Source organism: Taudactylus pleione, unplaced genomic scaffold (assembly GCF_031769625.1).
Source record: "Taudactylus pleione unplaced genomic scaffold, aTauple2 ptg000251l, whole genome shotgun sequence".
NCBI classification, from domain to species: domain Eukaryota; kingdom Metazoa; phylum Chordata; class Amphibia; order Anura; family Myobatrachidae; genus Taudactylus; species Taudactylus pleione.
Genome location: NW_028284653.1, coordinates 2,711,252 through 2,733,676, shown reverse-complemented (window position 1 = coordinate 2,733,676; position 22,425 = coordinate 2,711,252). Strand labels below are relative to the sequence as shown.

General features: G+C 45.2%; 1 protein-coding gene across 10 annotated transcripts in view; it reads left to right on the top strand.

Annotated features, from left to right (window-relative positions):
* KIF21A (kinesin family member 21A) overlaps window positions 1–22,425 on the top strand; it is a 172,540-nt gene that overhangs the window by 41,328 nt on the left and 108,787 nt on the right. For all 10 annotated transcript variants that reach the window (XM_088480186.1, XM_088480185.1, XM_088480188.1 and 7 more), the window contains exon 2: window positions 11,468–11,690. In XM_088480186.1, the coding sequence (XP_088336312.1) occupies window positions 11,468–11,690 (223 nt within the window). The remainder of the gene's footprint in view (window positions 1–11,467; window positions 11,691–22,425) is intronic.

The following is a 22,425-nucleotide window of genomic DNA, read 5'->3' as shown; positions in this document are numbered from 1 at the left end:
CAGTGTCCCCTGTGGATGAAGGAAAAAACAGGATTTTGGTACTCAACGTTAAATCTGTTTCTCTGATTCCACAAGGGACACTGGTCGCCCTCCCTGCACTGTTGTTATGTTGTTTTTGTTGTGGTGTGACTACTGTGTTCTTGCAGTTTGTTACTGTTCTTACTTGTTATTCTGCTTGTTCTAATTTTTCCTCCTTCTCTAGAGGTTTTTCCTCTCTGCTCTTAAATAAAACTGAAGAGGTGAGGGACGTAGAGGGGGAGGAGCCGGTCACACTTCTAATTTCTTAAAGTGCCGGCTCCACTCTGCACCAGTCTATACCCCACAGTCCTGACTCCAGTGTACCCTGTGGAATCAGAGAAAAAAATAACAGTGAGTACCAAAATCCTGTTATTTGAAACTGTACATCGAGCTGCTTGGAGATGGTCTGTATAGCCTTTACCTTTAATATGTTTGTCTATAATTTCGTTTCTGATCTCCTCAGACACCTCTCTCATTTGCTTTCACTGGCATCATTGTATGCACCATACTGAGCATGGACCAAACGGCAGATCGACTATTTTTCTCCATTTAAATAGGCTGAATGACTGATAGAAGATTGAAGACGTGTGGTGCTAATACCACCATAATCCAATAATTTATTATCTATTCTAAGGGGTACCAACAGATCTGTCCAGGCCATTTTATAACCTCTTTGGAGAAAAAGCAATAATGTATCTATTTTCACAGTTTCTTTGCTAAAGGTAAACAGGAAACAATAGCTTTTCATTTCATCCATTTTGAGGAGGAATGAAGCATTGTTTCAATGAACTCTAAAGGTGGGTACACACCTAAAAGCTATATCTGTAGATGATGGTTGTTCATACACTCTAAACTGCCATCATCTGCTATCTAGCCGGGGGTCCCGCTAGCCGGAGGTCACGTTGTGCCCCCCCCTCCCCGGGGCCTCTGCAGAAAATGTATGGGCGTTCGTCTAACCGTCCGTACACACAGCTTGATGAGCAAACGTGATATGTCTGTGAATTACTTAGTTCACAGACATATAGGACCTCATTCAGTCCCGGTCGCAAGCGCTGAGTGCTCGCAACCGGGTCAATGTTTAGGCACTGCGCATGCGCAAGCCCCGGAGCGAGAGAGAAATTCTCTCGCTCCGGAGCTCACTACAAAAGTGGCGGCTGTCGATGTTGATCGACAGCTCGACCCGTTTTGTAGGCGTGGCGGGGGGGGTGGTTTCACAAACTGAGGCGTTCCTTAAGGAACGCCTTCCGTTTTGTGGGCGGCCGCACTGACAGCAGCAGAGATGTCAGTGGGGAGCTTCCTGCTCGATCAGAGCAGGAAGCTCCCTGGGGCTTGCGGTTGCAGAGACCCAAACTTGGTCTTGACCATCGCGACCATCAACCTGGTTGGTCGCTAAGTTGTGGGTGGTAACCCACAGCTTAGCTAGCGACCTGGAGGCCGCACTTGAAAAGTCAAGCGGCCACCCTCATTCAGAACGAGCGCTCGCTTCTTGCGACCGCCTCTGAATGAGGGCCATAGTCTGTACACACTGGCTGACCTGCACACGATATATACACCAGTGTGTACCCAGCATAAGAGTACCAAACATGTCTGTTATCTTGCTATCTGATGGTTATTGTGAATACAGTTATCTAAAGTTGCCATCAGAATTTTTAGTTTGCAGCCAGAAAAATTGTGGATCTCTTGCTATTCACTTGATCTTTGCAAAACAGGTTGACACTATGAGCTTTCCTGCTGCTTGTTATTGGTAGCTCTTCTCAGTTCCTAGCAACAAGGACTTGGTAGTCAGTGACTATGGGCCGTATTCAATTAGGCTGAGAAAACCTGTTATCGGCGGTACTTTATTGCCGATGACGTCATTTTCGCAGGTTTGAGTTATCCCGTATTAAATTTTCCAGACTTTTTGCCGGAGCTAAAAGTCTATGCAGTAGGACCTGCGAAAAGTATCACCATTGAATAGATGGCGAGAACAAGTGTAGAATTGGGGTTTTGGGGTGCAGACTTCCAAAAACTACCCTGCATGCCTTGGACAATTCCCAAAGTTTTATTCTGTGTCAAAAAAATAAAAAAATGGACCACAGGACACCCCAAAAAAGGTACTTTTGTGGCTAAAAAAATAATAATTGGGGGACAAACTTTTAACCTAGCGAAATACACTCAGAGGGGGTCCCCAAGTATGTGGCAGGTGTTTTTTTGTTTGCTGGTGGTTGCGGCAGATGGATTTTTCACAATTTTTTTAAACTTCACATTAGCCTCTTTAAAATATTCTAGAACCCATTTTCATGTACCCCAAATTGATGGGACACCTTTATTTTTACCCAAAAAAGTTGCTAAATGCTATCTTCATCATTTTCCAAAATACGCTATACAGCACCTAATTGACACCGTTTAAAGACCCCAAATACCTTTAGCAGGTCTATTCGGGGGTGCCCATAGTGATCCCCCATGTCAGAGCATCTTTTGGGTGGTGTCAGGCTGATTTCCCCTAAAATGACAGGACTTTTCGACTATTTCCTTTTTGCCAAAATGAAATTGAATTCGGAGAATCGCGGGGACGAGCGCGATAAGTTTTCACTTCCAAAACCTCCGATGACGGCGAAAAGTCTGGCAACTGACTTTTTGCCTCAAATTGAATATGGCCTTATATCACAGAGAGTGGAATGGTGAAGTCTGAAAGCCTATAGACTGGAGGTCTGCTCTGTACACCAGGGGTGTTCAACATGCGGCCCTACAGCTGTTATGTAACTACACATCCCAGTATGTCCTACACAATATTGCTGTTAGGGAATTTTAAAACTGTTGCAGTCTATGCTGGAGTGTGCAATTCCACAGCAGCTGGAGGCCCCCATATTGAACATCCCTGCTGTACACTGTCTCCAAAAGATGATTTTGAGTTGTCTCCCGAATGAGGTGTAGGTCAGGGACCCTACTGCTACATATTAATTCCCTGGTTGGGTACGGGATGTCGGCGCTCAGAGTCCCTCCCTACGCAGTTAAGTATCCTAACCCTCCCTCCCCGCAGCTTAAACCTAACCTTCCCCCTAGTGCCCCTAACCCAATACTTACCGTAGGGATGCTGGCGCCGGGATTTTTTCAACTGCACAAAAAATACAATTTCACATTGTTTAGCACACTTAAAATGTAACTGTTATTTCCATCACTGCCCTATTTTACGGTGTGAAGAGCTTCTGCTTTTTGACATATTTTCTTTGTTTTTGCTAATTGTTTGAATCTTCATTGGATTCACAGTAACTATGATGGCTTTCAGATAACACTAAAGCATTGTTTTAGAGTGTCCAGAATATATGTTTGTATTGCACATATTGGGTCTCATTCTGGGTACAGATTGCATAGTGTGTAGTAAGCTTTAATCTCACTGCACATTTTAAATCTGTCCCATCTACAGTGCTACATAGTTTTGCCAAGGTGCGCAGTTACTTGCTCTTTTTTGCTTTACTCTCAACTCAGAATAAAGCCCATTGTATAACTGGTTCTATTGGAAAATCTATCAGACAATGGTGTCCATAGTCACATGCAGAGTAGAGTGAGGCTAGTATAGTAATGATGTGATTGGCAGCTGTGGACCTAAGGACACAATTGTCATGTAGAGCATGGCTGTGTGGACAAAATGTTCTTTCTATATCAATTTGTGTCTAATTTGAATAGTTTTTTTTATGTAACACAGTAATGCCCCTTACACATTATGCCCCCCCAGCAACTCGCCCCTCTGTGTCCCTCCAGCAGCCTCTCACCTCATCCTGTGTGCCATCAGCAGCCAGCAGGTGTGGATTTGGTGGGTGCCCGGCTGCCAGATAATTACAGCTGGTGCACTGGCAGGCAGCGGCAGACATGGACAGACAGCACTGGTGCAATTTGAATCTGGCGCCGGTTGCAAGCCAATCAGGGCTTGCGGACCAGCTGCCAATCAGGAGCCACCAATGCTGATTGGCTGCCGGTCTGCTAGATCTGATTGCCTCACTGTCTGTCCATGTCTGCCTGCTGGTGTGCCAGCTGTAATCAACTGGCGGGATGGCACCAAATAAACACCACTGACGCCGGGCCTCCCTTGGCGGTCCTGACTGGACCGGCCCACCTTGTGTGCATCACTGGTGCAGGTGGAGCGGTGGGCCACAGAAGCAGCTCGGGCACCATAACAGCCACACCCCTTGCACCCACGGTAGTTACACCACTGTTTGCATGCATGTTGGCAAACAGTGGGGTCCTTTCAGGATCAATGGAATGTGGTTATAGACGAGGACATTATAAACAAATAAAGGCTGCAGGTGTACTTCAGGGTCTAGTCTTCAACACTGGCAACGCCGGGTATCCTGGATAGTGTATGTATATGTGTGCAAAAAAATAATAATAAAAAAAATATATATATAGATAGATAGATAAAAATGAGGTGCACTCACCTGACTTGAAATATAGAAAAACAAACTTCCTTTATTCATATGGGAATCAACGCAGATTCAATGTTTCAGTCCTCGCTGGAACTTATGTTTGTCAAACATTGATGCTGCGTTGATTCCCATCTGAATAAAGAAAGTTTGTTTTTCTATATTTCAAGTCTGGTGAGTGCACCTCATTTTTATCTATACACTTCGAGCCGACGTGCTCACAAAGGTTGTCACCCCAGCAATAGTGGATATCTATGACCTGAGTGTGAACCTACAAACTCACACACTCTCAATCTCTCTCTCTCTCTCTCTCGCACTCTCTCTCATTTATATATATATACATATATATATATATATATATATATATATACATACATACACACACACGCGCACGCATGTAAAGGCAGAAAAGGCAAAGATATTTACAAAACTTTTAATGACTATCATTGCCAACTTTCCTTCAAGATATGTGTACTTAAGATGGTTTGCTGTGTGGTATGAGTGCAAGTTATTGACTGAGTTGTCTGGACTAGTTAATGGTGCATTTCTAAAAAAAACATCAATGACCACTTCTGGGCTTGGCATTCGGCACATACTCGCGTTGTGTATTCCTAAAAAGCCAGGTCATTTTACAGAGGAAAGTTTTAATTGCTTTTCTATTTTTATGCCATTTCAGAATTTTCTTCAGTAAAAAAAAAGCTTTTTGGGCTTCATAAATAATACTATATCTGTGGTTTAATGTTTATTCTATTTCAACCATATGTTATAGAGTACTGGATAACATTGATCTAAATGTTATTTTACAAGACCGTGGATTTTTAAAGTTGGAACTAAAGCATTAACCAATAAACACATACAAGTATCTATTATAAGAAATCCACCAACAGCGATTTTTATGATTAAAAAATATAAATTGATGTTTAAATATGTATTACTGAAAAGTACAAAAGTAATTTATCTTTTATTTTGCTAATTTCACCAATGCTTCAACTACAAAAAAGGTAAACAATCATAAAGAGACAGAGTGACAAAATAACAAACCTCTAAGGAATTTAGGTTTATATTGAGCAGAAATTACATGGGGTGTATGTTTTAATGTATGGTATATTTTTGAAAGTTACTTTTAAAGTTAAATATATTTCTTTAATATTATTTTAGTAATGTTAATATGTTTATTTGAAAGTTTCTAGGTGTGCATGTTTTGCTTTCAGTATAATAACAATGCCATAAAAGACAGAGGCTCACTATTAAGTAGATAGAAAGTTTGTGAACACTATAAAATTATTAGTAATACCTAAATCTTATATGTAAAATTAATTGGGCGGTTTGTTTGTACAGTTATACACTCGGACACCCCTGCACCGATTGGGATGAAACCAATGCGAGGTGGTCCAGTTGGATCCTGGACAGGTTTTAGGGGGTTAGGGTCCCAGTTGGACCTCCCGTTGGTGTATGCTGAGCAGAACTGTGACCCGGGAAGCCTCTTCTGAGCCATCCACCGTATGGATTTGGACGAAAACTTCAGAATGGTAACATTGTATCCCAGAAGACATACTAGAGGGTTGAGGTCCCGTTTGGACCTCCCATTGGTGTATGTTGGGCAGAATTTTTACCTGTGGAGCCTGTTCTGGCCTTCCACTGGATAGATTTGGATGAAAACTTCAAAGAGGGGTGCCAATTGGTCTGGGATGCCTAACTTAACAACTAGAAGATTTAAACTCTGGCAATGCCAGATACTTTAGCTAGTGTGTAAAATAAAATACATATATTTTATATATAATATGACATCCACAGCAGACCACTCTTAGCAAGTTTACTCCAATGGATAATTTATTGTTGCTCACTTAGCTTCTTAAACACTGGCCATGACTTTGAAGTTCATTATTTACACCAGCAGTTTTGTAAATAAAGCCCCATATGTGAATGACATCCGCAATGTATTTCAGTATTGGGAAATGTTTTTCTTAAGCAGTGAGCATAGTGAACTTGATCTGAGCAGCTTTGGGGGTTCCCGTTGGATCACAGTATTGTTGCAGTAACAGAATAGGTGAACTCTACCCAACATGGAGTTCAATACTTGGAGCGGTTTTTGTTTTTTTCTCATTTCATTTTGTAACAAAAATACCAGCTTTACAAGATAATTTGGGCTAAGACTATAAACTACAGGTTGAGTCTCCCATATCCAAATATTCAGAAATATGGAATATTCCGAAATACGGATTTATTTTTTTTTGGCTTGACTGAGAAAATTAAACCCTGTAGTACCACGCAACTCTTCAGCTGTTCCTGAAGCAGCCTCATCTCAAAGCTGTAATAATTTGACTGTTCAATTTTTCGTTTTGTAATTTAATATCCATCTTCTTCAAACCTGAATAATCTTGTAACAGTTTTCAACCAAAGGCCTTCAATGCAGGTCAATATTGCCAGTGTTTTTAGTTCATGGCCAGTTTTAACTCATGCTTAATGTGAATGTACCATACATATGACATCGTTGAAGAATGTGGTTCACATGCATGAAAAGCTATTGCTAATAGATTTTACAGAATGTATCAGATAAGAGAGGGGACAGTCTTACCATTTTAATACACAAGAGGAGACTTTCACATATTCCCTTCCCCATAAAGGGAAGTGCTATTCTTTATAGAAAACTTTTTTTCTGTTTGATTTTTGAGTAGCAATTGTTTGAGTGCTAAAAATCTACCATAAAGGTGCGTATCCACGTGCCGATAGAGGAACGACAGTACGATTACAACATTGTAATCATACAGTCGTTCCTCATCCTGTTATGTGCCTACACTGAACGACTGCAGTCACCCTCCCTCATCCCCGGACCTGCACAATCTGTCGTTATCGGCAGATTGACCAGCATGTTTAGGCGATGATTGATGTCTAAAATGACCAGCGGGAGCGCGCATCGCTGGTCGTTTTCGACATTATACTGAATGATTTATGAATGACTAATGAGTGATTGAATGATAACGATGTCATTATCGTTCAATCGCTCATTTTAATCGTCAAGTGGATACGCACCTTTACATTCTGTAAGACCTATCTTTATAAAGATGTATGTGATTACAGTTCCAATTTATTTTTGATCCAGAGTAGCCATTCAAGTAATAGATACATAGTATACAAGTATTTTGTTTTTTACAAGTTTAGTTAGGCTAAAGGAAATGTTGCAGTCTTAAGTGTTCCATAATGCCACCGTATGCAGATGTCACAAGCATGTAGGGAAGAATGACAGTGAACAGGCCAGCTTCTGTTGGGAAAGTGAGTGAAAGAACATTACTTACACAAGCAGCTCTGTGTACAGATAATTTTCCCAAATGTAAAAGTAATGTCTGTCAACTAGAGGAATTTGTGTTTTGGTAGACATATGAAAAGAAATGGAAACATGTAATGAGACGGCTATATGTCTCACACTAATGCTATGATATGCCTTCTTTTTTCCACATAAAAGTGCATAAAATACTTATTTTTTTTTTAAATATGGAATAGGCTCTGCTCTTGTTAAAGTATTCTACATTTAGCTGCTAACTCTATTCGGAATCCAAGAAATATTCATTGCAGTCCCTCAGAGCTCTCATATAAGGTAACGCCTTAAATGTAAAGTTATTTTTGTTTTCATGTGTGTCCCACAATAGATAATAAAATATTAGTAGTTCACTACAATCCCTGGCACATGACAACCGATAATTATGCTCCGCCAGTCAGCAGAAGGGCAAAGGCTGATATTGTGGAAGATGGAGGGGTACAATTTCCATTCATCACTTTTCCCTTTGTGAATACATGAGTTTTACATGGAGTTTTAAAATAAATGTTAACTGTTTTTGGATTTGGTTCTACCACTTCAACAACAGACACCATTTGAGCTGCAGAGAACAAAACATGCTAATACGATTATACAAATGCTCTCCTTATAATTAAATAAAACTAGTGAGTCATTCTAGTTGGCTTCCTTTCTTCCACATCATTTATCCAGCAGACAGGTCATGGCTCTTTGCTACATTTGCTGTAATGTAATTGTGTTGCTATATAAAAGAGTTGCTTCAGATTTCAAGAGTCTTTTGGCAGGTTCTACTCTCAAACCTGCTATCAGTATTCTAGATTTGATGTAAAGAACAACAAAGGAATCATTCAGTTTATTGTATTTTTCAAGCTTTGAAGAAGGGTAATGTATTTTCCTTCTAAAAGGAAGATTTGTTAGCGAAACATATTCTGTATCCACTATAGAATCATGTTACTGTGCTTGTCACTTGTTTTTAGTGTGTTAAAGTTTGAACAGAAATACTTTATATTGTCTAAGTAGTCTTTTGCTATGCGAAACAATAAACCATATACAAATAAAAGTATCAGAACCCTATAGGTGATAAACAACTACACCCATGGTTGACTGCAAGGCTTAATCCACATTTTATTTGGCTGTTGTCCATAATTGACAGGTTCTGTACATTTTCTGTTACCATATTGGAAAATGATACAGGTATTTATCCATTGGATCAACCATATTTGAACATTCATACACCCATAGACCAGTTAATCGCAGCTGCTTTTTATTCTGCTTTTTGTATACCCATCTGCTTTATTGTATTCACAGTTGGCTCTATTATTTTCAAAACTCTCTGTTGTATTTGCTATATAAACAATGCCCTATTGTCCTGTCTGCAGTAAGATATCTTGCAACAGTTAATGCAAAGAGAAGATTTAACAATGCATTGTAAGTGCATAGAGTGTGTAAATGTATTTGACTTTTTAAAATATCTTTAAAAAAAAACCTATATAAATGTTCTAGTTCTTTTATATTCCCCAAGTAGTTTACATTGTGACATTTATTGTTGGCAGCCCTTTTCAGTGCAAAGCTACTACTCCTAGCCCTTTTTATTGTCTCCCTTCTGGTTTAATAGGTTTATTTTTATAAAGAATACCGCTTCCTTTTTGTAGATTTCCCCACCCCTTTTAGTTATCATTGACTAGTAGGGTAAATTTTGCAAATGAATTTCAGGAATTTAAAGCCACTGATATCAGCAGATGAAGTGGTGACACGCGACAAAATGTATACAGATGACTGTAAATTAGCCCTCCTATTAAAAGCAGATGGAGTGCTCTTAGGGAATGGGGTGTGTTTTTTATGTCTGTCCGCTGGCCCTCACACATTGTTATTCATCCCTTCCCATCTGTATTTGTTCAATTAGAGCTATATGTTGACAATGGCAAATTTATAATTTTGAAAAACTAAGTAATCCTTTGCCTATGGATGACAGGATTGGTCTCTTGCAATTTACTGATTTAAGTTCAATATATAACTTTAAAAATGTCTGCCCGACATGGACAGGATCTCCTGGTTTTTAATCATGCTTAAAAATCAAGAGACCTGACCGCCGACCGATTTTGTAGTGCGTAGGCTGTGGAGAACGGAGCTGGTGACCGATCTCCGGTCCCAGCATCCCAACACAACACCAGTGTCCGTCACCTCTGTGGGACAGGGCGGGGATGTCAGCGGGAGGTGGCAGCGGGACTGCTGCAGGATTTGGCGGGCATGGCGGTGGTGGTGACGGTGGGAGTCAGCAGCGGGATGATGCGAGAGGTGGCTCTCATTACCTTTTGCAGAGTTCGGCTTCCAACTTAAAAATCCCATCTGCTGTCGCGGCTTAATTTTAAAAATTTTAGATGGCCACAGCGAGCCAATCGCTACTCGCTGCATCATCACTCCCGCCCCCTTTATGCCGGCTTATATAAGCCAGCGTGAGGCAGCGGTTGTCAGTCTGACGGCGGAGGAGGAGCGGTGAAGAGCTACTGAAAATAGAAGATTGGGGGATAGTCCTGGATGGGTGGCGGCCATGTAAAAGAGCTTCAAGGCCGCCGTCCTCTTGGTGACAGAAACCCCAGCCTGGGCTGTCTAGTTAGGAGGGATAAATACTTTGGCCGGAGGGACCCTGTCTAGTGTGTCCCCTGGCTGTGGCATTAACCCCCTGCTAGTGGAGCCTGGTGCTGGCTCATCAAATATGGGGGACCCCTCCACATTTTGTTCCCCATATTTTTTGAACCAGGGTCAGCTCAAAGATTATATAAACAGTCTGAACTGCGGTCTGATCTGCCGTGGATTGGACAAGTGTGTACCCAGCTTAATAACTCTTCTGGATGACCTCCTTCAGCAAACCATTTTGGTAAAATAAATTGTTGTAGAACTAGAAACAGACAAGCTGAGCATAGGTACACACTGTCTGCTTTATGCTGTTTGGGGACGACAAATCCGGTGAATTTTTGGCAAATTGAAAGCCCCAATATCTGTGCTACACATTATGCAATTTTTTATAAGAAGCTAGCGGTTTTCTGACACACCACACTGATTTTGCAAATGTCCTCCCACAATGAGGATGACAGTCACAGGAAAACACATGAAATAAGGGCAGATTATTGAGAATGAGAATGCACACACTGCTACATATTGGGAAATTGAGGTAGAGATTTTCAGTCTTGACCAACAGATCAGATAATCGAAGGAATTCACTTGTGGATGTTTTCTAACAGTTTTATTGGCAAAACGCTGATATATACACACTATACAATAAATGAGGCCGATCACCGGGTTGTTGGCAAATCGTCCCAATAATTGTATAGTGTGTGCCTATCTTAAAGAATGTTGTTTTTTCATTGAAGGAAAGGAGGGGAACGGGGGGGAGAATGGGGCAACTTCAGCATAAACCAAAGATATTTGCATCCACTTTTTGAATAAAGTACTAATTGTAAAGTTAGGTCAAGCCATCAATCCTCTTTTTAGCCATTTTATATTTAAATATAAGATTCCAGATGTTTGTATTAAGCTTTATAATCATTTCAGTTTCAATTGTGGCTTAATATATTGTCAAAGACTCCAGCGCATTTATGTCTGCTTCACATCCCAGTTTTTAATTTTGACAATTTTCAGAGTTCCAGAAATTTCTCATCAGCCACAAAAGTCATTGGCTACTGGCTGTTTGTAGTCCATTATGCTAAAACATTACACCCTCCATATTGATTTTGGTTTTAATTGTGTTAATCTCTTTTGTTTTCAGAATTCGACCTCAACTTGCCAAAGAAAAAATTGAAGGATGTCATATCTGCACATCTGTGACACCTGGTGAACCCCAAGTGTTCCTGGGAAAAGATAAAGCATTCACCTTTGATTATGTCTTCAATATTGATTCCATACAAGATGACATCTATATGCAGTGTACAGAGAAACTTATTGAAGGCTGCTTTGAAGGATACAATGCAACAGTCTTTGCCTATGGTCAAGTAAGAGTTTATATTAAGGAGATTGAGCAGCATGTGTATAGAAAATATGATGTTCTGCCATGGCCTTACTTGCACAGAACAGGGATTGTAAAATAGTGCCTCTGGACTGTACGTGCAGGACAGGTGTAGGGAGTGGGGCGGTTGCATGGGATGGATGGATGTTTTCGAGTGGTGTGGGGGGAGGGGCAGAACACAGCAATGGGATGGGAGCTGGTGTCAGAACAGAAAAGGCAGGGCCGGACAGAGTGGGGGGCGGGGGACTGAGGTGTCCCATCATATCATCGTATGCCCGGTGCAGTAAACTGGTTTATATACAGTATAAAAGTGTCCAGCCAAGGTGTTTTTTTTTATACAGGTAACATCAGGCGAAGCAAGCAGAGCATGGCTTTACTTTGATAGACATGAGAAAAACTGTACAGAGAAAAAATAGTCTGATATTGCCTTACCTATGTAATCTCAGTTTTGGGTGGAGTTATCATTTAACTTTCTATACCTGTCTACAGGAGACTCCACAAGCCTGTATTAAGGGAGTTTTTAAAAGTTCTAGTTTTGTCTTTCACATCCCCCTCCCTGTACTATATACTTTACTGCAACATGCTTTGAGGCAGCCAGAAAGTAGTTAAACATTTTACAAAGTGGTTAACCCTTATAGAGAAGCGGATAAGTTAAAAATGCATTTTACTCTGCTGGAATATATTTTCACAGCCTGATCTTATTAGTCATAAAATTGTGAACACACCTATTTTAAGACATACTACTCGTGCCTTTTACCATCTGCTGTGGTTTCTTCCCTTGGGGTAAAAGCGAATGATGCTGGAGTGCCTGTCAAACTGCTGATAAATGGATCACAATGAGAAATGTTGTTAAGGAACTCATGGCGGTTTTATCAAATGCCAGTCACACCATGAATGGCGCAGCCTGTGTCTATGGTATATCAGGTGTGTCTTAGAACTGCAGAAAGTAGTTTCATAGCAAGGTGTTCTGATCACTTGTTAGTATTGTACAGTACTCCCATTCCTATAAAATAGCAATGCATTATATGCACATTTCAAACCACCCCTTTAATAGACCTGTGTCATCACTTCAGTAGTAATTATGTAAACTAGTGTATTACAGTATAAGGAATAACTGGCCCTCTACTGTAAATTATTGCTATTAGAAGTTAAAACAAGGAAACAATGCCCAATAATAATATAAATGAAAAAAGTAGCCATAAATAAAATATTTATAGAAATAATAGTATTATAACCTATTTAAATATTACATTATTGTCAAAATTATAGGAATATGATCTCAATAAAATAAATTAAATATATCTACAAAAATCAATTTGTATATTAAAGTAGCATGCCAATCCAAATTATACAGTTGCTTAATCAAATAGCAACTTTGATGCAGTGATAATATTACTATTTGTCGGTATCCTGATGTCTACAGAACACTATGTTTGTCAGTGGCCTGTTAGCAATATTTATTTTTATAATATAAATAAATGTCCAATAAACTGAACTACAGTATTGTGCTATCCTGTAGCTGGATGAGGACAAATAAATAAATCAGTCTTACTGGAGCTGTTTTGCCTTGTCCAGTTCATAGCTGAACTTTAACATATTAAATTAAATACTTCTGTATTCATTATAATCATGGAATGTTAGTTCCAAATATTGCATATCTGCAGGGCCGGCGCTACCATTAGGCAGCTGCCTAGAGCGCCGGCCACTGGAGGGCTCTGCTGGGTCCAGAAAGAAAACATGTCAGCGTAGTGCAGACCGCACAGGACCTAGGGTAGTACACCCATACTACCCGGCGATGGTGTGTTTGTTTTAGCAGCCAATGAGAGTCAGACAGACTGGCTGCTGCGCCCACTGCCGTAGCCGGGCTGGAGCTCACTCATGAGTTCCGGCTCCCGCAGTGGGTGATGGCAGAGACGGCATGACATGTCTCCCACAGTGCTGAGCGGGAGGACGGAGGAGCGAGTGGTGGCGGGCGCAGGAGTGGGGTTTCAGGCAAATTTTGTGTTATTTTTTGTCTGTGTTTAAGGGGCACTGCATAGGGGAGACCACTACTGGATACACTGTATAAGGGGCACTGCATAGGTCGGACCACTACTGGGGGCACTGCATAGGGGGGGGACCACTACTGGGGGCATTGTATAAGGGGCACTAAAGGGGGTACTGAATGGGGGGGGGGCACTGTATAGGGGGGGCACTGTATAAGGGGCACTACATAGGGGGATCACTACTGGGGGCACTTCATAGGGGGACCGCTACTCTGGTGCACTGAATAGGGTGAACCACTACTGGGGGGGCCGCTACTGGGGGCACTGTATAAGGGCTTGTGTAGCTATCAGAGGGAAGGGTGGGGGGCGCGCTAGGCTGAAGCTATGCTTAGGGTGCCAAGAAACCTTGCACCTGCCCTGCATATCTGCTAAACTAATCAACTGCACCAGTCTTCCCCCATCTGTTTAGTCCTACTCTAAAGGTGCCCACACACATACCGACTTGCTCCCAATCAGCCAAAGTACACGATGTCCCCTGAACTCTCCCTGAACTCTCCCCAGGCAGTCGTGGTCACGATTTGGAGTTAAAAATGTTCAATCTGACTTAAGATCTATCGTGCAGCCAGTGCATTGTATCCCAGATTGGCTAATCTGCCCTACAGCACGGCAGATCTGAAGATGCGATGTACGACGAGCGGGGACGCGCATCGGCATCGTGATCAAGTGTAGAAACTCACGATTTGGCCATTTTTTACATGATCTGTCGTCACGATTCGTCGAAATCGGCCAAATTGGATGAAAAGTCGGTATGTGTGTGGGCACCTTAACACTCAGATTTGTAAACTTGGCAATTACTATCACATCAGTGTTAAGTATAACATGCTGTCTGGTTTGAGACTCGTCTGCATGTAGGCTTTTAAAAGTAAGACCTCCATCAAGCATATCAACTATCAAACATCTAGGGAAGCAGAGCCGGATTATCGGCATGCAGTTGTCTGCAGCCCTCACACACTATTCCCACAATTAGTGTCCAGACTGGTCCTCTTCTGCAGCTCAGCTGTTACTTATACAGTAGCTACCGCAGAACTTCACTGCAGTATAGTCTTGCAAGATGACGCGTCATCATCTCGCGAGACTGTTTCCAGCCTTCAGTGATCGAGTAGTACCCACTGTTCTCCCATTTCAGGTAATAACAGGGCTACTATGAAGTGGCTTCAGTTCCATCCAATGAGTTAATGTACTTTGCAGAATATCTTATCAGTGAAGTTTGGGCAACTAATTAAGTGAAAGCACTTTATGGGTTAAGCACACACAACTACCCATGCACTTGGAATAGTGCCATTGTGCCATCTATTCTAGTCTTAATTGTAAAACTGGAACAGTCCAAAACTCCCTTTGAGACTAAGATCTAGCTGTAAAGTATTGTCTATTTTACCCACCAAATACAAAATTCAGGACTATTTCAAAGAGATTTATATTGTTTTACCTCAAAAGGAGGGATATGAGCCTACTATCTCATAGCATTAGCTAATGCGAGTATTCTTTAGGAACCAATCACAGAAGGTTTTGATGCAACTACATTTTATATTATGACTATATATATTTTTCTACTTCAGGGTCCATAGGGTATCCACAGGATACCTTGGGGTATAGGTGTGACGTCAGTCATCGGGCACCATAGAGTTAAGCTTTCAGCCTCCCAGGATGCACTAGGGTCCACCTCCTATACCTCGCCCCCGAGCCAAGGCACCTCAGCTTAGTTTGGTGCCCGGCCGGAGTCGGGTGCACCTGTTGGAGTGGGGGCTAAGAAGAGCCCCTGAAGTTTTCTGCATGCAGCTGTGGCTGCACATCTGGATGTGCAGCATGGACAGTCAGTCCTGACGTCCATGCTGTCTTCCCTAAACCCCGACCGGTACCAGAACGCCGGTACCGATCCGGGGATGCTGGTGAGCATCTGGGGTCACAGCTAGCAGTGACCCCAGATGTTCCGGACCATGGCCAGAATCAAGGGGGACAGCAAGGTAAGCAGCGGGGTCCCGCGATGGGTCCCCGCTGTTACATGGTCCAGAGTCCCCAGGCAGGGGGCTCCCTGGGGACTAGCTGCAGCATGGAGCCAGGTATATAACCTGCGCTTCCACTACCCCCCTGGGACAGCGGACCGCAGCAGAGCGGTAGCGCTGCAGCGTCCCGGGGGTTAAATGCATGCCAGGGGATCGCGCCTTCCCTGTCTCACAGCCGGCGCCTCCCCCGCTGCACACAGCCCTCTCTGCAACACGCCGACTGGCCCTGTGGCAGCGCTCCTCCCCCAGGCCAGCCTCCTCTCTGCTCCTCGGCGGCCATCTTCAAGAACGCATGGTGAACGCTGCTGAAAGTCTGGACGGAGGCATCGTGGTCTGGGTCCCCCCGCATACCTCTCCTCCGCTGTGGTCAGGTCTGTGTATGCAGCGCTGTGTCCTACCAGACTCTGTGTCTGTGTAGTTGATTTATCAGCGCTGGTTAGTGCAGGAATTGAGTTTCTTTGCATTGTATGTGACTGTGCTAGCGCTGCTGCCTGTACTTTCCATTTCTGACTGTCAGCCTTATTACTGTCCCTGTTCTTTCTGCTAAAGCCCTTGCGGTGCGGTGCTGCAGGGTGGTCTCTCGCCTTTTTAAAAATAATTGGTGAGAGGGGTCACATACTTTGTACCATCATGTTTGAAAGTGACTTTGCTCTCCGGCTACAGTGTACTACGTGTAAAGTACCTTTAGCGGAGGGGGAGGGTAGCGCGGAGGGCCTCTGCCGGCAGTGTTTGTCAATGGCGCGGCCTATTACGGTTACAGCACTGGTACAGGAGCCGCCCTGGGCGTGTTTTTCTCTCAGGCGCTTACAACCTTAGTGGGCCAGTTAGCTCCGCAGCCCACGTTTACGCAGATGGGTTTGTCCCAGCAATCAGTGGTGTCGTCACCCATGCAGGGTTTCCCAAGACAATTGGTGGTACCCCGCAGTCTCCCTATTTCCCCTCTCCTGGTTTCTCAGGAGCCGGCGTGGGTTAAGTCCCTGACGAGTTCTGTACAGCACTTGTCGGATGTGTTGCAGGGGGAGGCTGTGATGCGGCCACATAAACGGCCGGTGGCGTCTCTGTCGGCTCCTTATGAGGATGACGAAGGGACGTCTGATGATGGGGAGATTCTGGATCCTTACGATCAGGAACCTCTCCATACTAAGGACGCAGACGCTAGGTCCAGGGTGTATATTCCTGGACTTATTCGGGCAGTCCGCACAGCCTTGGTGATTGAGGACGAACTTCCCCCAGCGGCTAAATCCAAGTATGCCTTTTTTAAGGATGTGAAGGGTGACGCCACAGTCTTTCCTCTTTCGGGTCAGTTGGTGGACCATTTAGAGGAGGCGTGGAAACAGCCTGGCAAGCGATACCAGTCGCAGAGGCGCCTGGCGGTGGCTTATCCGTTCGCGGATAATTATTTTGCAAAGTGGGAATCCCCTCCACAGGTGTATTCTCATGTGACACGTCTTGTCCGTAGTGCCACATTACCAATGCCATCCATGTCCTCCCTTAAGGATGCTACGGACCGCAAGGTGGAGATCTGCCTGAAGTCTGCTTATTCCCTTGCGGGGGGGGGGCAGCGCGGCTGGCTATGGCCATTTGCTGGGTTGCCAGAGCTATGGAGCGCTGGGCGGATTCGTTGGAGGCGTCCTTCGATTCCGGCTGAACAGGCGGAGTTGATTGTTAATCTCCGTGATTCGGCCACTTATATCAACGAGGCGGCCTTAGGCATTAGTACCCTGGTGTCTTGAATTTCTTCAGCAGCGGTGGCTGCTCGTCGCACCTTGTGGTTGCGATCCTGGAAGGCGGACGCTGATTCCAAAAAGGGTTTGGAGGCGTTGCCCTTTAACGGAGAAGTTCTCTTCGGTCCAGATCTGGACAAGATTGTGGCCACGCTGGCGGCAGCCAAATCGGCATGTCTCCCGTCGGCCGCTGTTCCTCTGGTTCAGGACCATCGTCCTTTCGGTCTTATAGGGCCCAGGGCAGGCCCAAACCACAGTCTTTTCCCCGACAGGCTGGTCCCAAGAAATCGGCCAAGCCCCGGAAGCAGGCATGGAGTACCAGACGTCCGGCCCCTAAGCCAGATAACAAGCCTGCGACCTGACGGTCCGGGCCTCCCTTTGGGGGATCCCAAAGTGGGAGGCCGCCTGCTGCAGTTCGCCCGGTGTTGGTCGGTCACCACGACAGACACTTGGGTTCTCCCGGTGGTCTCCCACGGGTACTCCCTCTTTCCGGCACAGACCCCCGGCTCGATTTTTCACCACGGGTCTACCATCAGACCGGAACAAGGCCACGGAGCTGCGGAAGGTCTTGCACACTATGCTCCAGGCTGGAGTTATAGTGCCTGTTCCATTCTCCCAGAGGGGCCAGGGTTTCTATTCCAATCTCTTTTTGGCGCAGAAACCCAATGGGTCGTATCGTCCGATTCTCAACCTCAAAGCTCTCAACAAGTCTTTGCGGGTGCCGAAGTATCGGATGGAGACCCTACGGTCCATCATTCTGGCGCTGGAACCTGGGGACTACATGGTGTCATTGGACATACAGGACGCTTACCTGCATGTCCCTATTCTTTTGCGCCATCAACAGTTCCTCAGGTTTGCAATCCGCAGCGACCACTTTCAGTTTCGGGCGTTGCCTTTTGGCCTGGCGACAGCACCGCGTGTGTTCACCAAGGTGATGGCGGTCATGGCGGCTTCTCTGCGGCTGCAGGGAGTCCGCATGTTGCCGTACTTGGACGACCTTTTATTAGTGGCAGGATCTCCGGAGCTCCTTCTGCGCCACTTGGACCTGACCATTGCGCTACTGCAACGGCACGGCTGGTTAATAAACTGTCAGAAGTCCACTCTAATCCCGTCTCGGCGGATTCTGCACCTCGGAGCCTTATTGGACTCGGGACAGCAAAGGATCTTTGTGACGGGGGAAAAGATCTCTGCTTTACAGTCGAGGGTGCGCAGTTGTCTGCAAAGCCGCCGGGTGTTTCTACACTCGGCGATGAGGTTACTGGGCTCCATGGTGTCGGTGTTCGACATGGTGGAATGTGCCCAGTTTCACTCCAGACCTCTGCAGCACCTGATCCTGTCCAAGTGGAACGGGCTGCCTCAGTCTCTAAAGTCCCAGACGATAGTGCTCACCCTGGAGGTTCGCCTGTCCCTTGCCTGGTGGTTACAGACGACCCATCTCAGCAAGGGACGTCCGTTCTGGGTACCAAATTGGGTCCTGTTGACAACGGACGCCAGTCTTCGGGGCTGGGGAGCAGTTTCGGGTCCACACTTGTTCCAGGGCAGGTGGACTCCGGCAGAAGCGGAGCTTCCAATAAATTTCTTGGAACTCCGTGCGGTCTTCAGTGCCCTCCAGCAGGCACATCGGGTTCTCCAGGGTCGCCCAGTGCAGGTCCAGTCGACAACGCTACCACCGTGGCCTACATAAACCGGCAAGGAGGAACCCGAAGTCGGGCGGCTCTCGTAGAGGTGTCTCGGATCCTGGTATGGGCGGAGCGCAATCTTCCGGCCATATCAGCGGTCTTCATCCCGGGAGTGCTAAATTGGGAGGCGGACTTTCTCAGTCGCCAGGATGTTCATCCGGGGGAATGGTCCCTGCACCCGGACGTTTTTCAACTGCTGGTGGACAAGTGGGGTCTTCCAGAGATCGACCTCATGGCGTCCCGGCATAACAACAAGTTGCCGGTGTACGGGTCTCGCACAAGAGACGAAGAGGCATCTCTTGTGGATGCTCTGTCCGTCCGGTGGACGTTCCGGTTCGCTTACCTGTTTCCTCCGGTTTCCCTTCTTCCACGGGTAATCCGGAAATTCAAACAGGAAGGAGGGACGCTCCTGTTGATAGCTCCCGCGTGACCCAGACGGCATTGGTTCTCAGACCTTCAGGGTCTGTCCGTGGAAAGTCCTCTGCGGTTGCCGCTACGACTGGACCTTCTGTCGCAGGGTCCTTGTCTTCACCCGGACCTGACTCGGCTGTCTTTGACGGCGTGGCTGTTGAGACAGCCATGTTGAGGTCCAGGGGGTTTTCCAGCTCTGTAGTGCGTACCATGTTACGAGCTCGGAAACCGTCTTCCACGAGGATATACCATCGCGTGTGGCATACGTTCTTCCAGTGGTGTCGACCGAGAGGTTATGCACCGCAGGAGTTTCGCCTGTCTCGGATACTCTCCTTCCTACAAGCGGGACTAGATCATGGGCTTCGCCTTGCTTCTTTGAAGGTACAGGTTTCGGCCCTGTCTGTCTGGTTCACCGTAGGATTGCTACAATCCCGGATGTGCGCACCTTTATGCAAGGTGTTCTCCGCATTCAGCCGCCCTTTGTTCCACCTGTGGCGCCTTGGGATTTGGCTGTGGTCCTGAGGGCTCTCCGGGGACCGCCGTTTGAACCACTGGGCTCAGTGGATCTTAAATGGCTAACAGCTAAGACTGTTTTCCTTCTGGCCATAGCTTCGGCCAGACGTGTTTCTGATTTAGGGGCTTTTTCTTTAGACCCCCTTTCTTGATTTTTCATGGGAACAGGGCAGTGCTCCGCAGTCGGCCTGAATTTCTTCCCAAAGTTGTTTCCCAGTTTCATGTTAACGAGGAAATAGTTGTTCCGGCCTTTAACTCACCTGGCCTTTCAGTGAGTGAGGCCACTTTGGATGTTGTGCGGGCCTTAAGGACTTATGTTGACCGCACTTCTTCGTTTGGGAAGTCGGACGCCTTGTTTGTCCTCTATGGCTTCCGTAAAAAGGGTTGGCCTGCTTCAAAGCAAACTTTGGCAGCCTGGATCCGTATGGCTATTTCTGAAGCTTATCTTCATGAAGGTCTGCCGGATCCTCCTTCTTTGAAGGCTCATTCCACTAGGTCTTGTGGGTCCTTCGTGTGCAGCTCAACGTGGTGCCTCTGCAGTCCAGATCTGCAAGGCTGCTACGTGGTCCTCTGTCCATACCTTCGTGAGGTATTACAGGTTTGACACCTTCGCCTCTCAGGATGCTTCCTTCGGGCGGCGGATTCTCCTTTCAGCACAGGAGCGTCCCCACCCTTAAAGGATACTGCTTTGGGACATCCCCAAGGTATCCTGTGGATACCCTATGGACCCTGAAGTAGAAAATATGAGATATGGTAAGAACTTACCTTTGTTATCTCTATTTCTACGAAGTCCATAGGGTTCCACAGGACTCTCGCCCTGTCGCACCTGTGCTGCAGATGGGCTTTGTTCTGGTCACCGGTTTTTCCGTCTCCTTCTGGTGAGAGTGTGATTCTTGTGTGTATCCAGATCTTCTTTCTCTCTCTTCCTTCTCCTCCTCCGGCCTATGGCTTGGTAACTAACTGAGGTGCCTTGGCTCGGGGGCGGGGTATAGGAGGGGGACCCTAGTGCATCCTGGGAGGCTGAAAGCTTAACTCTATGGTGCCCGATGACTGACGTCACACCTATACCCCAAGGTATCCTGTGGAACCCTATGGACTTCGTAGAAATAGAGATAACAAAGGTAAGTTCTTACCATATCTCATATTTTTTTTGTGGAGCATAGGTCTCCCCTGTCATGTTCCTTTCTACTCTAACCTCACACTGCGCAAGGAGTTACCCTAGCTATTACTGCTCATAGTAGCCATGTCCATACACTTTTATAGTGCAACAACTTAAGCCTTTTGGCTTTTATCTGCCATCAAAAATAGTGGCAGTCTTTATAACTAGAGCAAAAAACCCATGGTCATCAAGTGTACTATCTAAGATTGTTTTTTTTTTGTCTTATGCTGGGTACACACTGGCCGACATATCGGCCGAACAAGTGAGCGGCCGATATATTGTGTGTGCATCGACCAGTGTGTGCGAGTGTTATGTCTGTGAACGACGTCGTTCACAGACATATCGCGTGGGCTGTGCTGCACAGCCCATGCCCAATATATCTGCAGATATATTGGTGCATCGTGCTGTGTGTACTGGTGGTCAGCCAACCGCCCGTACATTTGCTCCATGGGCCAGCGTTGATTGACAACTCAACTAGGCGGTTGCATGTAAATGCTTGGCCAGTTGTGACGTAAGTCACGACGAATTGGGCAGTCTGTGAAGTACATATGTTCTGCATACAATCTGCATATCTGTTGCACCACTCTTAGGCTTCTAACCCCGATTGTTAATGGCACTAAATATATGTAAAAGGGAATGAAACCTATTGATTCCAATAACCCGCATTGCCAACTACTCCTCCTGGCAGAGGAAGCACTGTATTTTGGACATATTCTACTTTCATTAGCAATCACTGCAAATAAACCCAAGGTGAAGCTTCCCTTTCAAAATACCCCACCCACAAGTGATGGATGATACACATGTCAAGCATCATTGTATATTAAATGCCAAGCCACTGCTTTTCCCTTAATTGACAGGTTTAGGGGCCCATGTATTGTCCAGTTTCAGACCCAACAGTCACTGTTTGTACCGCCAGCATGTATTGTGAAACACATAGAGGGACAGGGGCTCCAATATGAGCCCATCACTATGATGTGTAAAAGTATATTGATCTCATTAGCAATCACTTTTCTTTCATTTTCTGGTGGTGGATGTGTTACTGGGCATGTGTGGTCTGCTGACCACGCATTCACGAGTGGAGAGTGCTGGGGAGGGGTCCTGAGGATCCCTCTCCTGGTACTTTTTGTAGACTGTAGCCTATAGGCTACAATGGCTAACACCATCTTCACAGCTGCTCGGTAAATTCGCCA